Source organism: Sarcophilus harrisii, chromosome 5, assembly GCF_902635505.1.
Source record: "Sarcophilus harrisii chromosome 5, mSarHar1.11, whole genome shotgun sequence".
Classification (NCBI taxonomy): Eukaryota; Metazoa; Chordata; class Mammalia; order Dasyuromorphia; family Dasyuridae; genus Sarcophilus; species Sarcophilus harrisii.
Genome location: NC_045430.1, coordinates 170,876,711 through 170,892,596, shown reverse-complemented (window position 1 = coordinate 170,892,596; position 15,886 = coordinate 170,876,711). Strand labels below are relative to the sequence as shown.

The 15,886-nt window shown below is 35.2% G+C and overlaps 1 protein-coding gene across 3 annotated transcripts in view; it reads left to right on the top strand.

The window, feature by feature from the left end:
• Window positions 1–15,886, top strand: part of IQUB (IQ motif and ubiquitin domain containing) — a 102,851-nt gene that overhangs the window by 49,665 nt on the left and 37,300 nt on the right. For all 3 annotated transcript variants that reach the window (XM_031938946.1, XM_031938945.1, XM_031938944.1), the window contains one exon: window positions 11,217–11,392. In XM_031938946.1, coding sequence (XP_031794806.1) covers window positions 11,217–11,392 — 176 coding nt within the window. The remainder of the gene's footprint in view (window positions 1–11,216; window positions 11,393–15,886) is intronic.

Sequence of the window (15,886 nt, the reverse complement as noted above, 5' to 3'; positions counted from 1 at the left end):
TGAAAGTAAAAAAAACTATTGAATTAATTAATAAAATAAGAGTTGGCTATGAAAAAGCCAACAAAATAGAAAACCCTTAGTAAATAAACTGATTAAAAAAAGGAAAGAGGAAAATAAATTTTAGTCTTAAAATGAAAAGGGAGAACTTCCACTAATGAAGAGGAAATTAGGCAATAATTAAATTACTTTAATTTTATGGCAATAAATTGACAACTTAAATGAAATGGAAGAATACCTTCAAAAATAAGTTTGAATTAAAGAAAAAGTAAATATCCTAAACAGTCCCATCTTAGAAAAAGAAATAGAAAAGTTTATTAACCAACCCCTAAGAAAAAACCAACAGATGGATTTAATGAATTCTACCAAACATTTAAAGAACAATGAACCCCAATGCTATATAAACTATTTGAAAAAATAGTATAAGGATCCTACCAAACTCCTTTTACGCACAGACATGGTAATTGATACCTAAACCATAGGCTGAAAACAGAGAAAAAAATTTAAGACCAACTCTTAATGAATATCGATGCTAAAATCTTAAATAAAATATTATCAAAAAGATTACAGAAAATCATCCCAGGAAATACACATGATCAAGTAGGTTTACACCAGGAAATGCAGGGCTTCAATATTAGGAAAACATTAGCATAATTACTATATCAATAAGCAAACAAAAAACCATATGATCATCCAATAGATGAAAAACATGATAAAATCCAACATCCATTCCTAAAAAAACATTGAGAGTATAGGAATAAATGGACTTTTCTTAAAATAGTCAGGAGCATATATTTTAAAACCATAGTAAGCATCATATCAATGGGAAAAAACTAACTTTCCCAGTAAGATCTGGAGGAAAAGGGCCCACGTCACCATTATTATTCAATATTTATTAAAAAACTAGCCCCCCAATAAGAGTGAAAAGAATTAAAGGAATCAGAATAGGGCAGTAGGAAACCAAACTATCACCTTTGCAGATATATGATGGATACTTAGAAACCCTAGAGATTCTACGAAAAAAGTTTATTAGAAATAATCCATAACTTTAGCAAAGTTGATTATAAAATAAACCCAAACCTCAGCATTTTTATACATCACAACAAAATCCAAAAAGATACAAAAAAATTCCATTCAGAATAACTGCAGCATAAAAATTTAATTTTCCTTTAAACTAAAAAAAAATTTCCCCAAAATAAGTGACTTAAACAATTGAAAAAATCAATGCTCCTGATAGGTCAAGCAAATATAATAAAGATGACAATATCCCAAAATAACTATTTATTTAGTGCTATACCAACGATTCCAAGAAAATATTTTAAATGATCTAGAAAAATAACAACAAAATTATATGGAATAATAAAAGGTCAAGAATCCAAAAGAATTAATAAAAAACAAATGGGTGGCCTGCTTTTAATCTAAAACTATATTATAAAGACCACCAAAACCATTTGGATTGGCTAAGAAATAGATTATTGAAATGGAACAGGTTATCACAAGACAGAAATAATATAGAATTTAGTGTTTGACAAACCAAAGATCCCACTTTTGGGATAAAATCTTATTTGACAAAACTGGATAACTGGAAATTAGTATTAGAAATTAGGATGACCCATTAACACCCATACCAAGATAAGATCAAAATGGGTCCTGTTTAGACATAAAAAACAGATTATAAACAAATTGGAGGAACATAGGATTTTATCCTCAAGACTTATGGAAAGGAAGAAATTTGGATAAAGACGAACTAGAGACCATTTTGATCATAAAATAGAAAATTTTGATTACATCAAATTAAAAAGCTTTTGAAAACAAAACTAATGTAAACAAGATTAGAAGGAAGAACAAACTGGGAAAACATCTTCACAGTTAAAGGTTCGATAAAGGCCCCATTTCAAAAATATAAGAGTGACCTAATTTATAAAAACCAAATTCCCAATTGATAAATGGTCAAAGGATATGAAAGACAATTTTCAGATGTGAAATTGAAACTTACCACCATTGAAAAGAGGTTCCAAATCATTATTAATCAGAGAAATGCAAATTAAAACCTAGATACCCACACCTGCGATTGGCTAAGATGACAGGAAAAAAAATGAGGTGTTGGAGGGGATGTGGAAAACTGGGACACTGATACATTGTTGGTGGAGCGTGAACGAATCCCCATTCTAGAAAATCGGAATTATGCCCAAAAGTTATCAAACCCCCTTTATCCAGCAGTGTTTCTACTGCCCCTAAGGAGATACTAAAGAAGGGAAAGGGACCAGTATGTGCCAAAATGTTTTGTGGCAGGTGTTTGGTGGCTAAAGCTAGAAACTGAGTGGAGCCCACCAATTGAGAATGGTTAAATTTGGGTATATGAATGTTATGCAATATTATTGTTCTTAAGAAATGACTACAGGATGAATACAGAGAAGCCTTTGGAATTACATGAACTGATCATGAAATGAAAGAACCAAGAGATCATTTATATGTCAACAACATATTGTATGAAGATGTAACTGAAGAAGTGGATTTTGACAAAGAGACCTAATTCAGTTTCAATTGATCAGTGTAACAGCACACCCAAAGAAAAAAAACTGGGAAATGAATTAAATGTTTGCATTTTTTGTTTTTCTTCCGGTTTTTCTACCTTCTGAATCCAATTCTCCCTGTCAACAAGAAAAACTTTTGGATCTGCCCACATACATTGTATCTAGGAATACTAGGACATATTAAATATATAGGGCTGTTGCCATCTAGGGAGGGAGGGAGGGGGAGGAAAAAACGAACAGAATTGAGTGCAAGGGATAATGTTGTAAAAAAAAATTACCCTGGCATGGATTCTGTCAATAAAAAGTTACTATAATAATAAAAAAAAAAAAACTATAAAAAATTAAAAAATAAAAAAAATAAACTAATGCAGACAAGATTAGAAAGGAAACAATACACTGGGAAAACATTTTTACAGTCAAAGGTTCTGATAAAGGCCTTATTTACAAAATATATAGAGTTGCCTAATTTATAAGAAATCAAGCCATTCTCCAATTGATAAATGGTCAAAAGATTTGAACAGACAATTTTCAGACAAAGAAATTGAAACTATTTCTAGCCATATGAAAATATGCTCCAAGTCATTATATGCAAGAAATGCAAATTAAGACAACTCTGAGATATCACTAAACACCTGTTAAATTGGCTAGAATGATAGGGAAAAGTAATGCAGAATGTTGGAGGGGATGTGGGAAAACAGGGACACTGATACATTGTTGGTAGAATTGTGAATACATCCAGCCATTCTAGAGCAATTTGGAACTATGCTCAAAAGTTATCAAACTGTGTATCCTTTGATCCAGCAGTGTTTCTACTGAGCTTAACCCCAAAAAGAGATACTAAAGAAGGGAAAGGACCTGTATGTGCCAAAATGTTTGTGGCAACCCTGTTTATAGTGGCTAGAAATGGAAAATGAATGAATGCCCACAGTTGAGAATGGTTAGGTAAACGTGTATATGAATTTATGGAAATTATTTAAGAAACGACCAGCAGGATGAATACAGAGAGGATTGGCTAGATTTACATGAACTGATGCTGAGTGAAATGAGCAGAACCAGGAGATCATTATATACCTCAATAACGATACTGTATGAGGATGTATTCTGATGGAAGTGAATTTCTTTGACAAAGAGATCTAACTCAGTCTCAATTGATCAAGGATGGACAGAAGCAGCTACACCCAAAGAAAGAACACTGGGAAATGAATCTAAACTCCTTGCATTTTTGTTTTTCTTCCCAGGTTATTTTTACCTTCTGATTGGATGAGGGGAGGCATGGGGGATATCTGATAATTGGGATTTCAGAATGGGGAGAGGCACCCAGCATTCTGATAAGTTGAAATGGGGAGAGGCACCCAACATTCTGATGATGTCTAAGATAGAAGGTCTTTCTTCTTATCTGGATCATCATGATTAGGAGGGAGGGGTTGTGTTGCAGGATTGAGCAGAACAATTCAGGGAAACTGAGGATAATTAGGGAAACTGAGTCAGGACAATAAAAGAAGACTGTGGCACAACACTCTGGTAGCTTTAAAATAGTTTTTCTTTATTGTTTTATAGTAATGTTGAATTTTAACTGTGATGTGACTAAATATGTAAAAATTTCTTTTTCTTTGTTAGAATCCAGTGGGTTTTTTCAAATTATCCTTTGATGATTATTATTGTTATAATCATTATTATTATCAAAAGTTTTTGGAAATCTTATTGGAAATTTATAATGCTTAGATGAACTTGTCTCAATTTTCTTCGAGCTCATGAATCTTGACTTGCATCAGCCTCTTTGCTTTTTTGAATCTTTGTTTTTCTAATAATTCAGACGATTCAGAGTTTCATTTTTAGTTTGTATATTCAACTACTCTGCATCGTGCATAGTTCTACTTTCCAATGAAATAAGTCTACTCTTGTTTCTAAAGTGGTTAGTTTCTTTCGTGTTTTTTTAGTTTTTTTCTTGAATTCTTCTCATTAGTCATTTTCTTTATTATTTTTTTCCAACTCTTCTTATAGCCTCTTGATTTAGAGGTGGAAGGTACCTTAGAACTTATCTGTTGTACACCTCAAATGAGGAGTAACTGAGACCTTGGGAAATTAAGTAGTTTATTCAGGATCACACTGTTAATAAATGTCATTAAGGGCCAACTTTCAAACCTATGTGTCCTGTACATCCAAGTCCAGTATCTCCTCTATTACCCTGCACTCCTTCCCTGGGGCTATAAAATGCACACACCTGCATACGCATTTCTATGAATAGGGTTTTTAATTTTTTAAAATACTTTTTATCAAGTTCTTTTCTTATTTAAAGTTGTGATTTATATAGTCAGAAAACATTAAGTACTTTTATCTGTCTCCAAGCACTGTGCAAAGTACCAGGGAAACAACAACAATAAAACAAAACAAAAATAACAGCTCTTGTCCTCTTGGAGCCAATAATTCAATGGGACAAAATTAGCACAAAAACAGAAGCTAAAAAGGGAAGGTGGGTAACAGGTGTGGGGCATGATGGAGAAATTTCTTTAAAGAGGAGAAACTCTTTGCTCTTTCTGTTCTTCAGTTGTGATCCCTTGACATTTCCATGAAATCTTGGAACTCTATTTCATGAAATATTCCTGTTCTTTTAATAGGCTGACTAACTTTTGTCTTTGAAATTGGTGCCCTCTTGTGGCTTCTGAGGAAACTAACTCTCAGATTAGGAAATTCATCTTCCCTATTCACTCTAACCTTTGCTCCATTCTAAACATGTGTTGACCATTTTCCTTGGCAAGGCCCATACCTTCATTTGTGCCCTTTATCATATACCTTTCTGTCTTCTCCAGGAGTTTGTATTTGGTGTTTGTTTCCTGCTATATACTGTGCTAAACATTTTACAAATATCATATTTGATTCTCACAAAAACCCTGAGAGATGGGTGTAATATTCTCTCTAAAATGTAATATTCTCTGTTAAGGTTTTCTTGGGGTCTCTGGGAGCAGCCTTCCTTTCAGTACAGTAATCACAAGTACAGCCAGGGATTAAAGTTCAAATCTTTTATTATCCCTTTGCAAGTCTTGTCTCCTTTCCTGCGGTTCAGTTAGCTTTCTTACAGTCCAGATCCTTTATTATCTCTTTCCTGGGGCTGGGCAACTTTCTGGAGAGCCTTTCAGTCTGGCCTTGGTTCCGAGAGCTTGAGCTCCTGCCTGCCTTCTCTGGCTTCTGAATGTCCCTGACTTCCAAGGATTTGTGCTTCAGCCTGCAGCCACCACAAAGATGGACGATGGAATTAATCTGTCTCAGCCTCCAAGAGCTTCTGGTGCACTTGTCTTTCTGGCCCTGAGAGCTTCTTCCTTATATGCCCTGCATTGAGTATACACCAATCATTATATCACTAGGAAATCATTATTTGTTGTAGGACTAAATCCTAACCACTGTTTCCTCAATTCCACTTAGTACCTTGTTTCAAGTTCTGGCCCATAATATCTCCTTGTAGGATTAAATCAATCATACTGAACCATGTTAAATTAGATAACTATTGTCTCTATCAATTCCACTGACTTAGTTGTACTTCAAGTTCAGAGTTCTGGCCCATAACAGAAGGGTGCTATTATTATCCCCATTTTATAGTTGAGAAAACTGAAGCAAACAGAGGGCTTGTCCAAATGTCCTGTAGTTAGTACATGTAACTGAGCAAGACAGAGATTAGAGACCAATTCAATAATTTATTAAATGAAGAGAAATACTGGGACCAATGGATCCCAGAGCTAGACAAGACTTATCATCTCAAAGGGTCTAGTCCGGAGTATGCTGGACAGTAAGCCTTTTATGGAATAACATTAACAATGACATAATGCAGATACTTAGGTGGGGATAGCCTCATAGATGGAGGTTACTGATATTCTAATGACATTAAGGAATGTCTATAACACCTTTATCTCAACCATTAAGAGGGGATGGTCATAACCTTAAGGCAGAATACGAAATAGGACAAATGGAGGAACTGATCACCCCATTAAAAGTGACCTTTAACATTACACTACCACAGGGCTTTAAAAAATTGACAGAAGTTAAGATCTCTGGGGTAGAGGATTAGAGAAATTTGGACCCAGGTTTCTGGCTACAAGTCTGTGGCTCAGTGACCATCTCACCCTCTATGCCAGAAATGCTAGGGAGGGGACCCATGTCAAAGATGTTGGAGCACAAGTGCACAAGTGCAAACCCCAGAAGAATTCAGGTCACTCAAGGGTATCTCCCTTGCCAAGATAGATTCCACAAACCTGAAAAGCTTGGAAAAACCCAGAGAGAGCAGTTTTTCCCCCACTTTGGCAGTTCCCTGCCACCTCCCCTCCCCAAGGCTTTTACTCATGTAAATTAGGCCTACTTAAAAACACAATAGTTTAGTTGATAGTGACAAGCTACTTAAAACTTATTCTCAAAAACCCCAGAATCTGCTAAAATGTTTTTAATTGTTCTATAACTTAACTATTCTGCAGACTCAAATTGGCTAGTTCTGAAATATCATTTTTTATTTCATTTTTTTTAAAGTGGGAGCACACTGCTTTTCCATTTTCCCCCAAATTCCCAAACTCTCTAATTAATCCCTTTCATTCTATGTTCTTCTCCTTCATACATACTTAAACTTTCTCGCTAACTTTTTTTATATACTTTCTTCTATTTGCTTTTTACCATCTTCACTGTATTAAATATGTTTTCCTCTTCTCTCCCCTTCTTCTGCAAAGCTGCTGTAGTCAGCTAGACTCAGGAGAGAAAGAGAAAAAGATTCTCTTTCCTTGGGCTAAGGACCCAAAATTAGCTTCCAAATTACCTTACCAAGATCAGAAACAATACACTCACCCATCCAGAGTGACTTCAGTTAAAGATCTTATGTTGAGCCACTCTGAAAGACTAGTACTCTGAATTCCAGCAATTCCAACAATTCAGCCTGATCTTTTCCAGACTAGCAACTCTCACTCAGCTTGCTAACTTTTAACAGAGAAGACAGAATATAAAGCAGACACACACAGAGAAATCTATTTTACACACAGATTTAAGTCGGACATACTCAGCCCTGAGTGGCCTCCCCATACGGAGCAACAATATTTAATCATTTTACTTCTTGCCCTTCTAAGGGATTATCTGCCGGTAACTTTATTTTCTCTTTTGTGGAGGGAGGCTTTGACTGAATCCTCCCATTTTGAATATTTGATGAGATTTTTCAGGATCAAGTGTGCTTAGAAACCAGTCTCTCACACTCAATTCATTGGGATACTCCAACCCACAGTCACCCCAAAAGATTCTGATCCTCCAGGAATCTAGTGCACTCAGATTCCAAGATCTAGCTTACCTTTGGAGTCCTGCACACAGAAGTTGCCTGCCTGACTGCCATCCAATCCCTATCACTAAGGATTTGCTGACACTTGTTTTGCCCTGAGTCTCTCCCCTTTGGGTCACTTGACCTGGGAGAGCAAGAAAGGTCCCACCCTTTCGCAGGGTGCCTAAAGCAAGGCAGGGCTGTTCGGCTAATGGAGACCTTGCCCACTCCCCAGGTCATGTAATCCCAGATGAGGCCCCATAAACTGTGTGAAACAAAGACCACCAGCTCAAATAAGTCAAGGGGATTTCTCAAGGTAGAAGCAGAAAGGAATTTTATTATAGTCTCTCAAGAAAGAGCGTTTCCCTCCTAACAAGCAGTCAGATAAGGAGAGACAATCCCAGTTAACAAACAAGGATTACAGATTTGGGATAACTCTTCCTATAATAAACACTGCCTAATTATCCAGTTCAAATGACCTTACATTCTAACATAAATGAGCAAAAAGTTGCAACCCAACCATATCTTTAGGATGACTAAATTACCTTATATGGGAGAAAAGGACTATGTGGTAAACCATGTCATTTCTGGAGAAAGAAACCTGGACCTGGAGCACAGCTGGCCTTCACTCTAGTTTTAGAACACCGTCTCCATCTTGTGAGATAGCTTTCACAGTTCATTCATTGGGAAGGAGTTAATTCTCCCCGCCCCCCCCCTTAATAATAATAATAATAATAATAATAAACTACAGTTTATAAAAGAAATTGAAGAAAAGTAAAGGATAGAGGAGGAACTAAGAAGATTTACAATTACATGTAGTGAAGGTTCATTTGAGATTTCCTGTGATAGTTTTACAAAGAGGTTCTATTTATTAGTTTTAAAATTTTCATTTCATTTCTGTTGTTCAAGGAGAAAAGAAGTATACTTTTCAGGTCAGGTTTTGTTTCTCAGGAATGTTTCCAAAAGTCTCTTTGTTACTCTACAACCATCTTTTTTATTTAGGGTTAGGCTTAGATTTATTTGCAGGCTAGATCACTTTGGGTTGTAGCTTGAGCTCCATTACTTTTAGGAACCCTTTATTACATTTTCTCCTGTGTTTTCTGGTAAGTTACAAAATAGACTTGCATTTAATTTTTTATGTTCAAAGTTCTGGGAAGTTCTCGTTTATTATTTCTTGAATTATGATGTTCAGGTTTTCTGTCTTGTCAAGTTCTTCTGGGAGAATCATGATACTTCAGGCCATTTCTATTCTTCCTATCTTCATGATCAGTATGTTTTGCTTAGATAATGAGAATTTTTTTTGGTTATTGGTTTTTTGCTTCTCTTCTAGATTTTCCTTTATTTCTGTGTATTTATATTCCCAACTTATTGTTTTCTCTTTTTGTTTTTTTGGTGTCTCACCATAGTGGATTTGAATTTTTCCATTGTATTATTTTTGCTACACAGGTCATAAGTTCTGACTTCATAATTTTCATCTATATTTTGAACCATTCAGGAATCATGGTTGTATTGCGGCTCCATGTTCTTTAATTCTACCAGTTCCTCTGTTTCATCAATTATTGATTGACTTTATTTTGTTTTGCAGTATTTATTCATAGGTGCCCAAATTCATTTACTAGATCTGATGGTCATATTTTCTTCTGTTGTTAATGTTTTCCCTGTTGATTTAAAACCTTAAGCTCAAGGTCTTTGGGGTTTCTTCTTCCTGAGCTCTTTGGGTTATTTTAGTCTTTACTTTCACCCCTGATCCCACCTGATTTTCCTCTCTTACTCACTTTCTGATTCCCTCTCTGAGTGGTTTCCTTGAGTGCTGGATCTCAAAGCAATTTAGCTTTCTCCCACATTGGGGAATTCATAGTTCAACAGACTAGATCTCTGCCTCAAATGATTTCTTGGCGAACAGAACTGGATATAGCTGGAAGTTGAATTTTCCTGCAGACTTGTGTAATGCTGCAGAACATCTTGACCCCCCCCAAGCTCAACCCCTAAATTCTTCCTGGTGTCCTGTCCCACTGCCTCTGTAATTCACTTGCCTGGCAATTCAAAGAGCTGGTGTTCAAAAGTTAATGCTCTGTGGTTGATTTCCATGCTTTAGGTGTCTGAAACTCTAGGGGAAGGTTGGAGTCAGAAGGGGGCCTGAGGACTATGTCCTGACCTTTTCCCCTGTTGCTTTGCTTTCCCATAGGGATATTTTGCAGCACAGAGCTACATCCACAATGCTGCTGGCTATCTGATGTTGTTCTAGTGAGCTTCTGCCATTAGAGTTTTGATTTAGCACTGGCTGCCTGTTGTATTTGAGCAAATTCCTGCAATTTCAGCAAAGTTTTCCTGGAGATTTCCTAGAGAGTTCAGATCTCATGGCATTAGGAAGTGGGAGGGGATGTAAGGATGTGTTTTGTTGCAGGCCTGTGTGTCAGGTCCTTGACTTGTGTGGTGCAGCCTTGCTGCCAGGAATGAGGTGGTAGTAATGAGGGGCGTGCTGAACGAGTTCAGGGTAGACATTGGTTCCCAATTTGTTTTAGTTTTAGTTTTATTGCCTTCTTTTGGATTCTGGGTGTTCAAGATCATAGAGACAGTTGAATTTGCTTTATCTTGTCCATTTTGGAGCTATTTGAGATGTCATAGGGATTAGAAAAAATGTTTAGTTTTGCATCTTGTTGGTTATGTATTGTATTAACTTGTATTAACTTTCAATTATTGTTGTTAATTGTCCTTCATGTTGTTGTTTGTCCTTGATTCTTGAAGAGGACCTGACATCAGAGAGGTAATGCCATGACATGCAAGTGAGCTGGATTTAAGTGAGGGAGGGCTGGGCAAGGGCTGCTGCTCCACTTGGCCCTCTAGAACCATCTAGGCCAGTGGCCAGATATAGATAAGGATAACTAGAGATGGATCTGGGTGATTAACTTTCAATAGATATCAATCTAATGCCCGTCAGATTACAAATCAGTGATAATGGTGTGAGTAGCAAAAAGCAACAACCAAAACAAAAAATTTCATATTGCTGATGTAAAGTTGGATTAAATTGTATATATGTCCTAAAGGAAAAGAAAAATGCTTAATCTAAGTAAATTTAATAAATAAGTTAATTTAGTGATAATTTATAAATTTAAAAGTCAGATTTTTTTCTTCAGTAATTCTGTCTCCTATTATTAAGGGTATATTATTTTCTTTTTGTCAAATGAAAATCTCCTTTACTCTAGTACATGTTCCAACTTTTGTCCTTTATTCTGATGTGATTCTTTTTATGCTCAATTATGTTTCACAGGTTTATAAGTTCAGCACACTGAATTTACTATGTTTAAATGATCTTAAAAATAAGCTATTTTTTATTTGGAAATGATGGCAAAATAAGATTTGGCATTTTTTTTTTTTAACCAAGAATCTTTTACTTTTTTCCCTCCCTACAGATTGGAGGGTAGATCAAATGGATTACATTGATGAGAATTTCACTGGGGCTGAAAGGAAAGCTGCTCTATGTGAACTTTTAGAAAAAGAAACACAAATAATTGCTTCTATTGGGAGGCAAAGAATCCGCGCCAATAATAAAAGGCAGGAAAAGTCAATAACCAGATTCTTGGATAAGGTTGGTGAAATAATTATCATTTGAATATATATTTTGAGCATATCAATATGACAGAAGACTTTAAACTAGTGGAGAGTACAAATTTTATGAATGTCCTTGAATTGTGTTTAGCACTTTACTGATTAATTCAGAATGTATTGGCGGATAAATCTGTGTTTAGTGGATTTGGAGTCAAGAGGACGCAAATTCTAATTGCAGTTTGGGCAATAAAAACCTGTGTGATGTTGGTCCCATTACTTCTCTTATTTAGGTCTCAGTTTCTTCACTGGCAAAGTAAGACCATTGGACTTGTTGGACCTACCTATAAAGCACTTTCCAACGCTAATATATGATACTACAATCATTCACAATAGCTTCAAATAAAGATTAATAATACAAATCATATTTTCTTATAAAATGAACACATTCTGAACAAAAGAGATTTGACAAGACAAGAAAAAGAAATATGTAATCTTTTAGATTTGGATTTAGGTCAACTGTAAAATGGTACAGGTAAATATATGGGTTACTTCACTGATAATGTCTCCTGGGTCTGGCAGATTCTTCCAGCAACTAGGAGATGTTGCAATAATTCATTATTTTACTCTAGCACAACAGGTCATTATGTGACTGGAAATTCTTGACCAAAAGGCTATTACTATTATTGTAAACTGTGTAAATATACAATTAAGAAAAAAATGAAAGCAATTACCCTTTTATGTGTTGAAACTGCCTATTAGATATTGAACAACCTGTTCCCATGGAGACTAAATTATTTTTATGTTGTTGGCCTTTCAGTATAATTAAAAGTCAGTCCAGTAGAAAGTAGAAAAAAGACAGTTTTCCAAGAACCTATTAATTTATGATGGTGTTTCAAATTCTGTATTCAACATATAGTCTATAACTTATCTGAGGGTCTTAAAGTATGTACAGTATAAACTACACATATTTAAACTAAGGGAATTAATAGTTATGTGATCTTAATCACCAATAAAAACTAGCCCTCCTGTCTGGAGTGAAATGTAGCAGTGTATAAACAGTATGCTGACATCAGTTTTAAGCTTTCAGTGACAATTACCAATAACAGTGAAAATGAAAGTTCCTGGGAGGCCTCCTGAGGGTTTTTTCAGATATCTTTAGGAGAATATTGTGCTGAAATGGAATGTGCACTTCACAATTTTCCATAAAGAGAGTTCTTTGTATTTCTAGGAATTTTATAGCTTTTCAAAGAAACAATATTCTGGACTAAGTAGGCAATCTTGGAACTGCGTTTCAGTTCAATAAATACTTTATTCAGACAGCGTTTCTATCTTCAATCTGGTATTTTATAGACTAAATCTGTCAATAAGAGAATTAAATATTTATATAATCTTATTTATAATTGGACCTTGGTTGATATTTTTATCCTGTGAAAAATGATATTCCTAAATAGGCCTATGATAACCTCCATCCCATAGAATAATATATCCTAGTAGAAAAAGCCCTTAATTGGTTGTTGTAGAATATATAGAGCAAGGAAATCTTGCTCTATATTTACTATGTGTGTGACAATAGAGAATGACAACATGGATAAGAAGAGAGAATTAGGCTATATCTTCTTTACTGTGGTGTTTTCTTCTTTTTTATAATATAATCATTCTCTGGGAGCAGTTTCTTAGCGAGGTTTTCTGGAGGCAGCCTTAGTTTCAGTTCAATGTAATAATCACCTCAAATATAGCCAACTGATAAAATCCAAACGTTTATTTCTTATCTCTTTCCAAGCCGGGTTGGCTTTCTTAGAGGCCTCTCTCTCTCCTTGGTTCTAAGAGCTCTTGCAGCTTTGTCCTTTGCTTTTGCCTCTGCTTTCTTCAGCCTTCTGCCAGCACCAAGGTGGAAGATGGAATGAATCTGACTCCACTTCTGAGAATGGGCTTGTGGGCTTCCTCCCAGAGTGCTCCCTTCTCAATCTTTTCAACTGAACTTGTGACTGAGCCTCTGTCAGCTTCTTATATATTATCTCTTAAAGATTGACTCCTCCTCTGAGGGAGGGATTAAGGAAGGTGTGAATTCACAAAGTTACAAAGTTAACTTTGTGAATCTCCCATACTTGTGAACTCCAATGGGTACTTAAATACATTAGTGAGTTAGAGAATTTGCTAAGTACCCTGCTAAATTAGGCTACTGATTTATCACTTTGTAAGGATTTGCTCTAATGTGTGAACCAATAAGCATTGTATCTATTTTATTGAGTTAACACTAGGATTCTAACATCTCCCTGGAGTTATAGCAAACTATCTTCTCATCACTTAATCTCATGATCCCATGAATCTATTATGAGTGATCTATACAGGGAAAGCCATTTTCCCATTTAATTTCAAGATAAGAGATAGGAATTAGGGATTGCTAAACACTGAAAGACATCCCCCACTTCCCCACCCATCTAACAGTTTTGTTAGATAAATCTAACACTGTTTTAAAAGCCAACTTGGTTATATGTGAGTTTTCAGTATCATAAATAGTATAAACTTGTAATAGCTTGCTCCTAGTATTTTATTTTATTTTTTGGCACTAAATTGATGTTTATTGAATGAATTAAAAAAAATTGTAAATTTGAAACATTTTTGAACATTTGACTGACCTTCTATCTTTCATAATCTTGACCTGCTAATTGAACACTTTAACCTTTGACTCCCTTAACTTCTTTGTACTATTACTTAACAAACCCCAACCACCATCTATCTCTTTTGTTCCTACTTCAGGAGCAAACACCCCTCCCACACTGCCCCTCCCCCAATAATGTTTGTATTTTGACTATATAGTGAAAAAGTCATAACATTTACATACAAGTCTTGAATATGAAATTATGTCAACTCAAATTTATCATTGGATCCTACTAACATTTTTCTCTAATTTAGAGATCTTCTACTAGATTATTTGTCTTCAATCTCTTCCATTTTGATTGACTATTTTCAAGTTCTACTACATTCCAGTCTTGCTTACTAAATTCTATATTTCAGTCCCTAGGAGCTAACTTACCTACAGTACAACAGTTGGTTCTAATTATTTGATATCACAAGTTCTCTTTTTATCTTGACCTGATCTATGCCTTGCCAAACTTCAACTATGAAAGCTCCCATTGGCTGCCTCCTTTACTCTAGTTGACATGCTATTGAACAGAACTGGTGAGAAAAAATAAGCCCACTACTAATTTATATTATATAATCTCAACTGGGCCCTTTACAACACAATAAACTTTTATATATCAGTTTTCTATCCCTTTCAACAAACCATTCATCACTATTCCAAAACTTTTCATCTTTCTTTAAGCATTTCGTCACACTTTTTTTCACACTATCTCTCAACTGAGGACTTAATTCATGAATTATTTCATTGGAAAAAATGAGGCCATTCTAAGATCTTCCTCTTTTCTCTATTCTGCTTTTCACATTAGTCAGAAGGTTTCCCATATTTTCTTTTCCTTCATTTCTGTCTCACATGAAGAAATGACCTTTTTCTCCTTGAAAAAGGAAACTCCTTTCTGTGCTCTCTGGTACCCACTTCATTCTGTCTTCTCCAGCATATTCAGATTCATTCTCTCTCTCTCTCTCTCTCTCTCTCTCTCTCTCTCTCTCTCTCTCTCTCTCCTCCTTCCCCGCCTCTCCTTCCCTCTCTCTACTTATGTAGAGTTAATTCTTCCAAGTCGTGACTTTCCTCATTGTGGTTTTGATGTATCAGTTTAAGAAATTAAAAGGGAATTTTTTGAGAGTTTTGTGGAAGCCATAGATGACATGAGAAATCCAGCATATGACAGAAAAAGTTTAGAAACTCAGAAATGCATAAAGTAAATCTCTAGTATTGTATGATATCAGGAAAAAGGGAAGGGAAATTACTGAAGCCAGAAAACTTCTTTAGTACAAATGGAGGGCCGAAATATTTTATGTGGATTTTCCAGAAGGAAGTGACATGCGATGTGCATTGTGCATTTTCTTTGCAAGGAGGAAGGAATAACTGTGCAGGCTTCCTTTCTGCTGCTTACAAATATGCCTGACATTTCTCCCATCATTAATAACAATTAAAAAAGGCTCCCACTTAATTAAAGTATACCTGCTAGCTCTTATCCTATACTCTCTTGATTCCTATGGTTTCTAGTGTTTTTTAGTAGGAATGAGTGTTGTATTTTGTCAAAAGTTTTTTTTTTTTTTTTTTTTTTTTTTTCTGTATCTATTGAGATAATGATGGGATTTTTGTTGTTTTTGTTATTGACATGTCAGAATATTCCTGGTATAAATCCCACCTGGTCAAAATATATGATCATTTGTTATATTGCTATAATCTTGTTAGTATTTTATTTAGTGTTAAATCAATATTCTTTAGAGAAAACTGGCCTATAATATTATTTTTCCATCTTCCTGATTTAGGCATCAAAACCATATTTGTGTGATAGAAACAATTAAATTAAATTAATTCTTATACTATAGGAATAAGTTGTTCTTTAAAAGTTTGATAGAATTCACTTCTAAATCTGTCTTTCTGGGG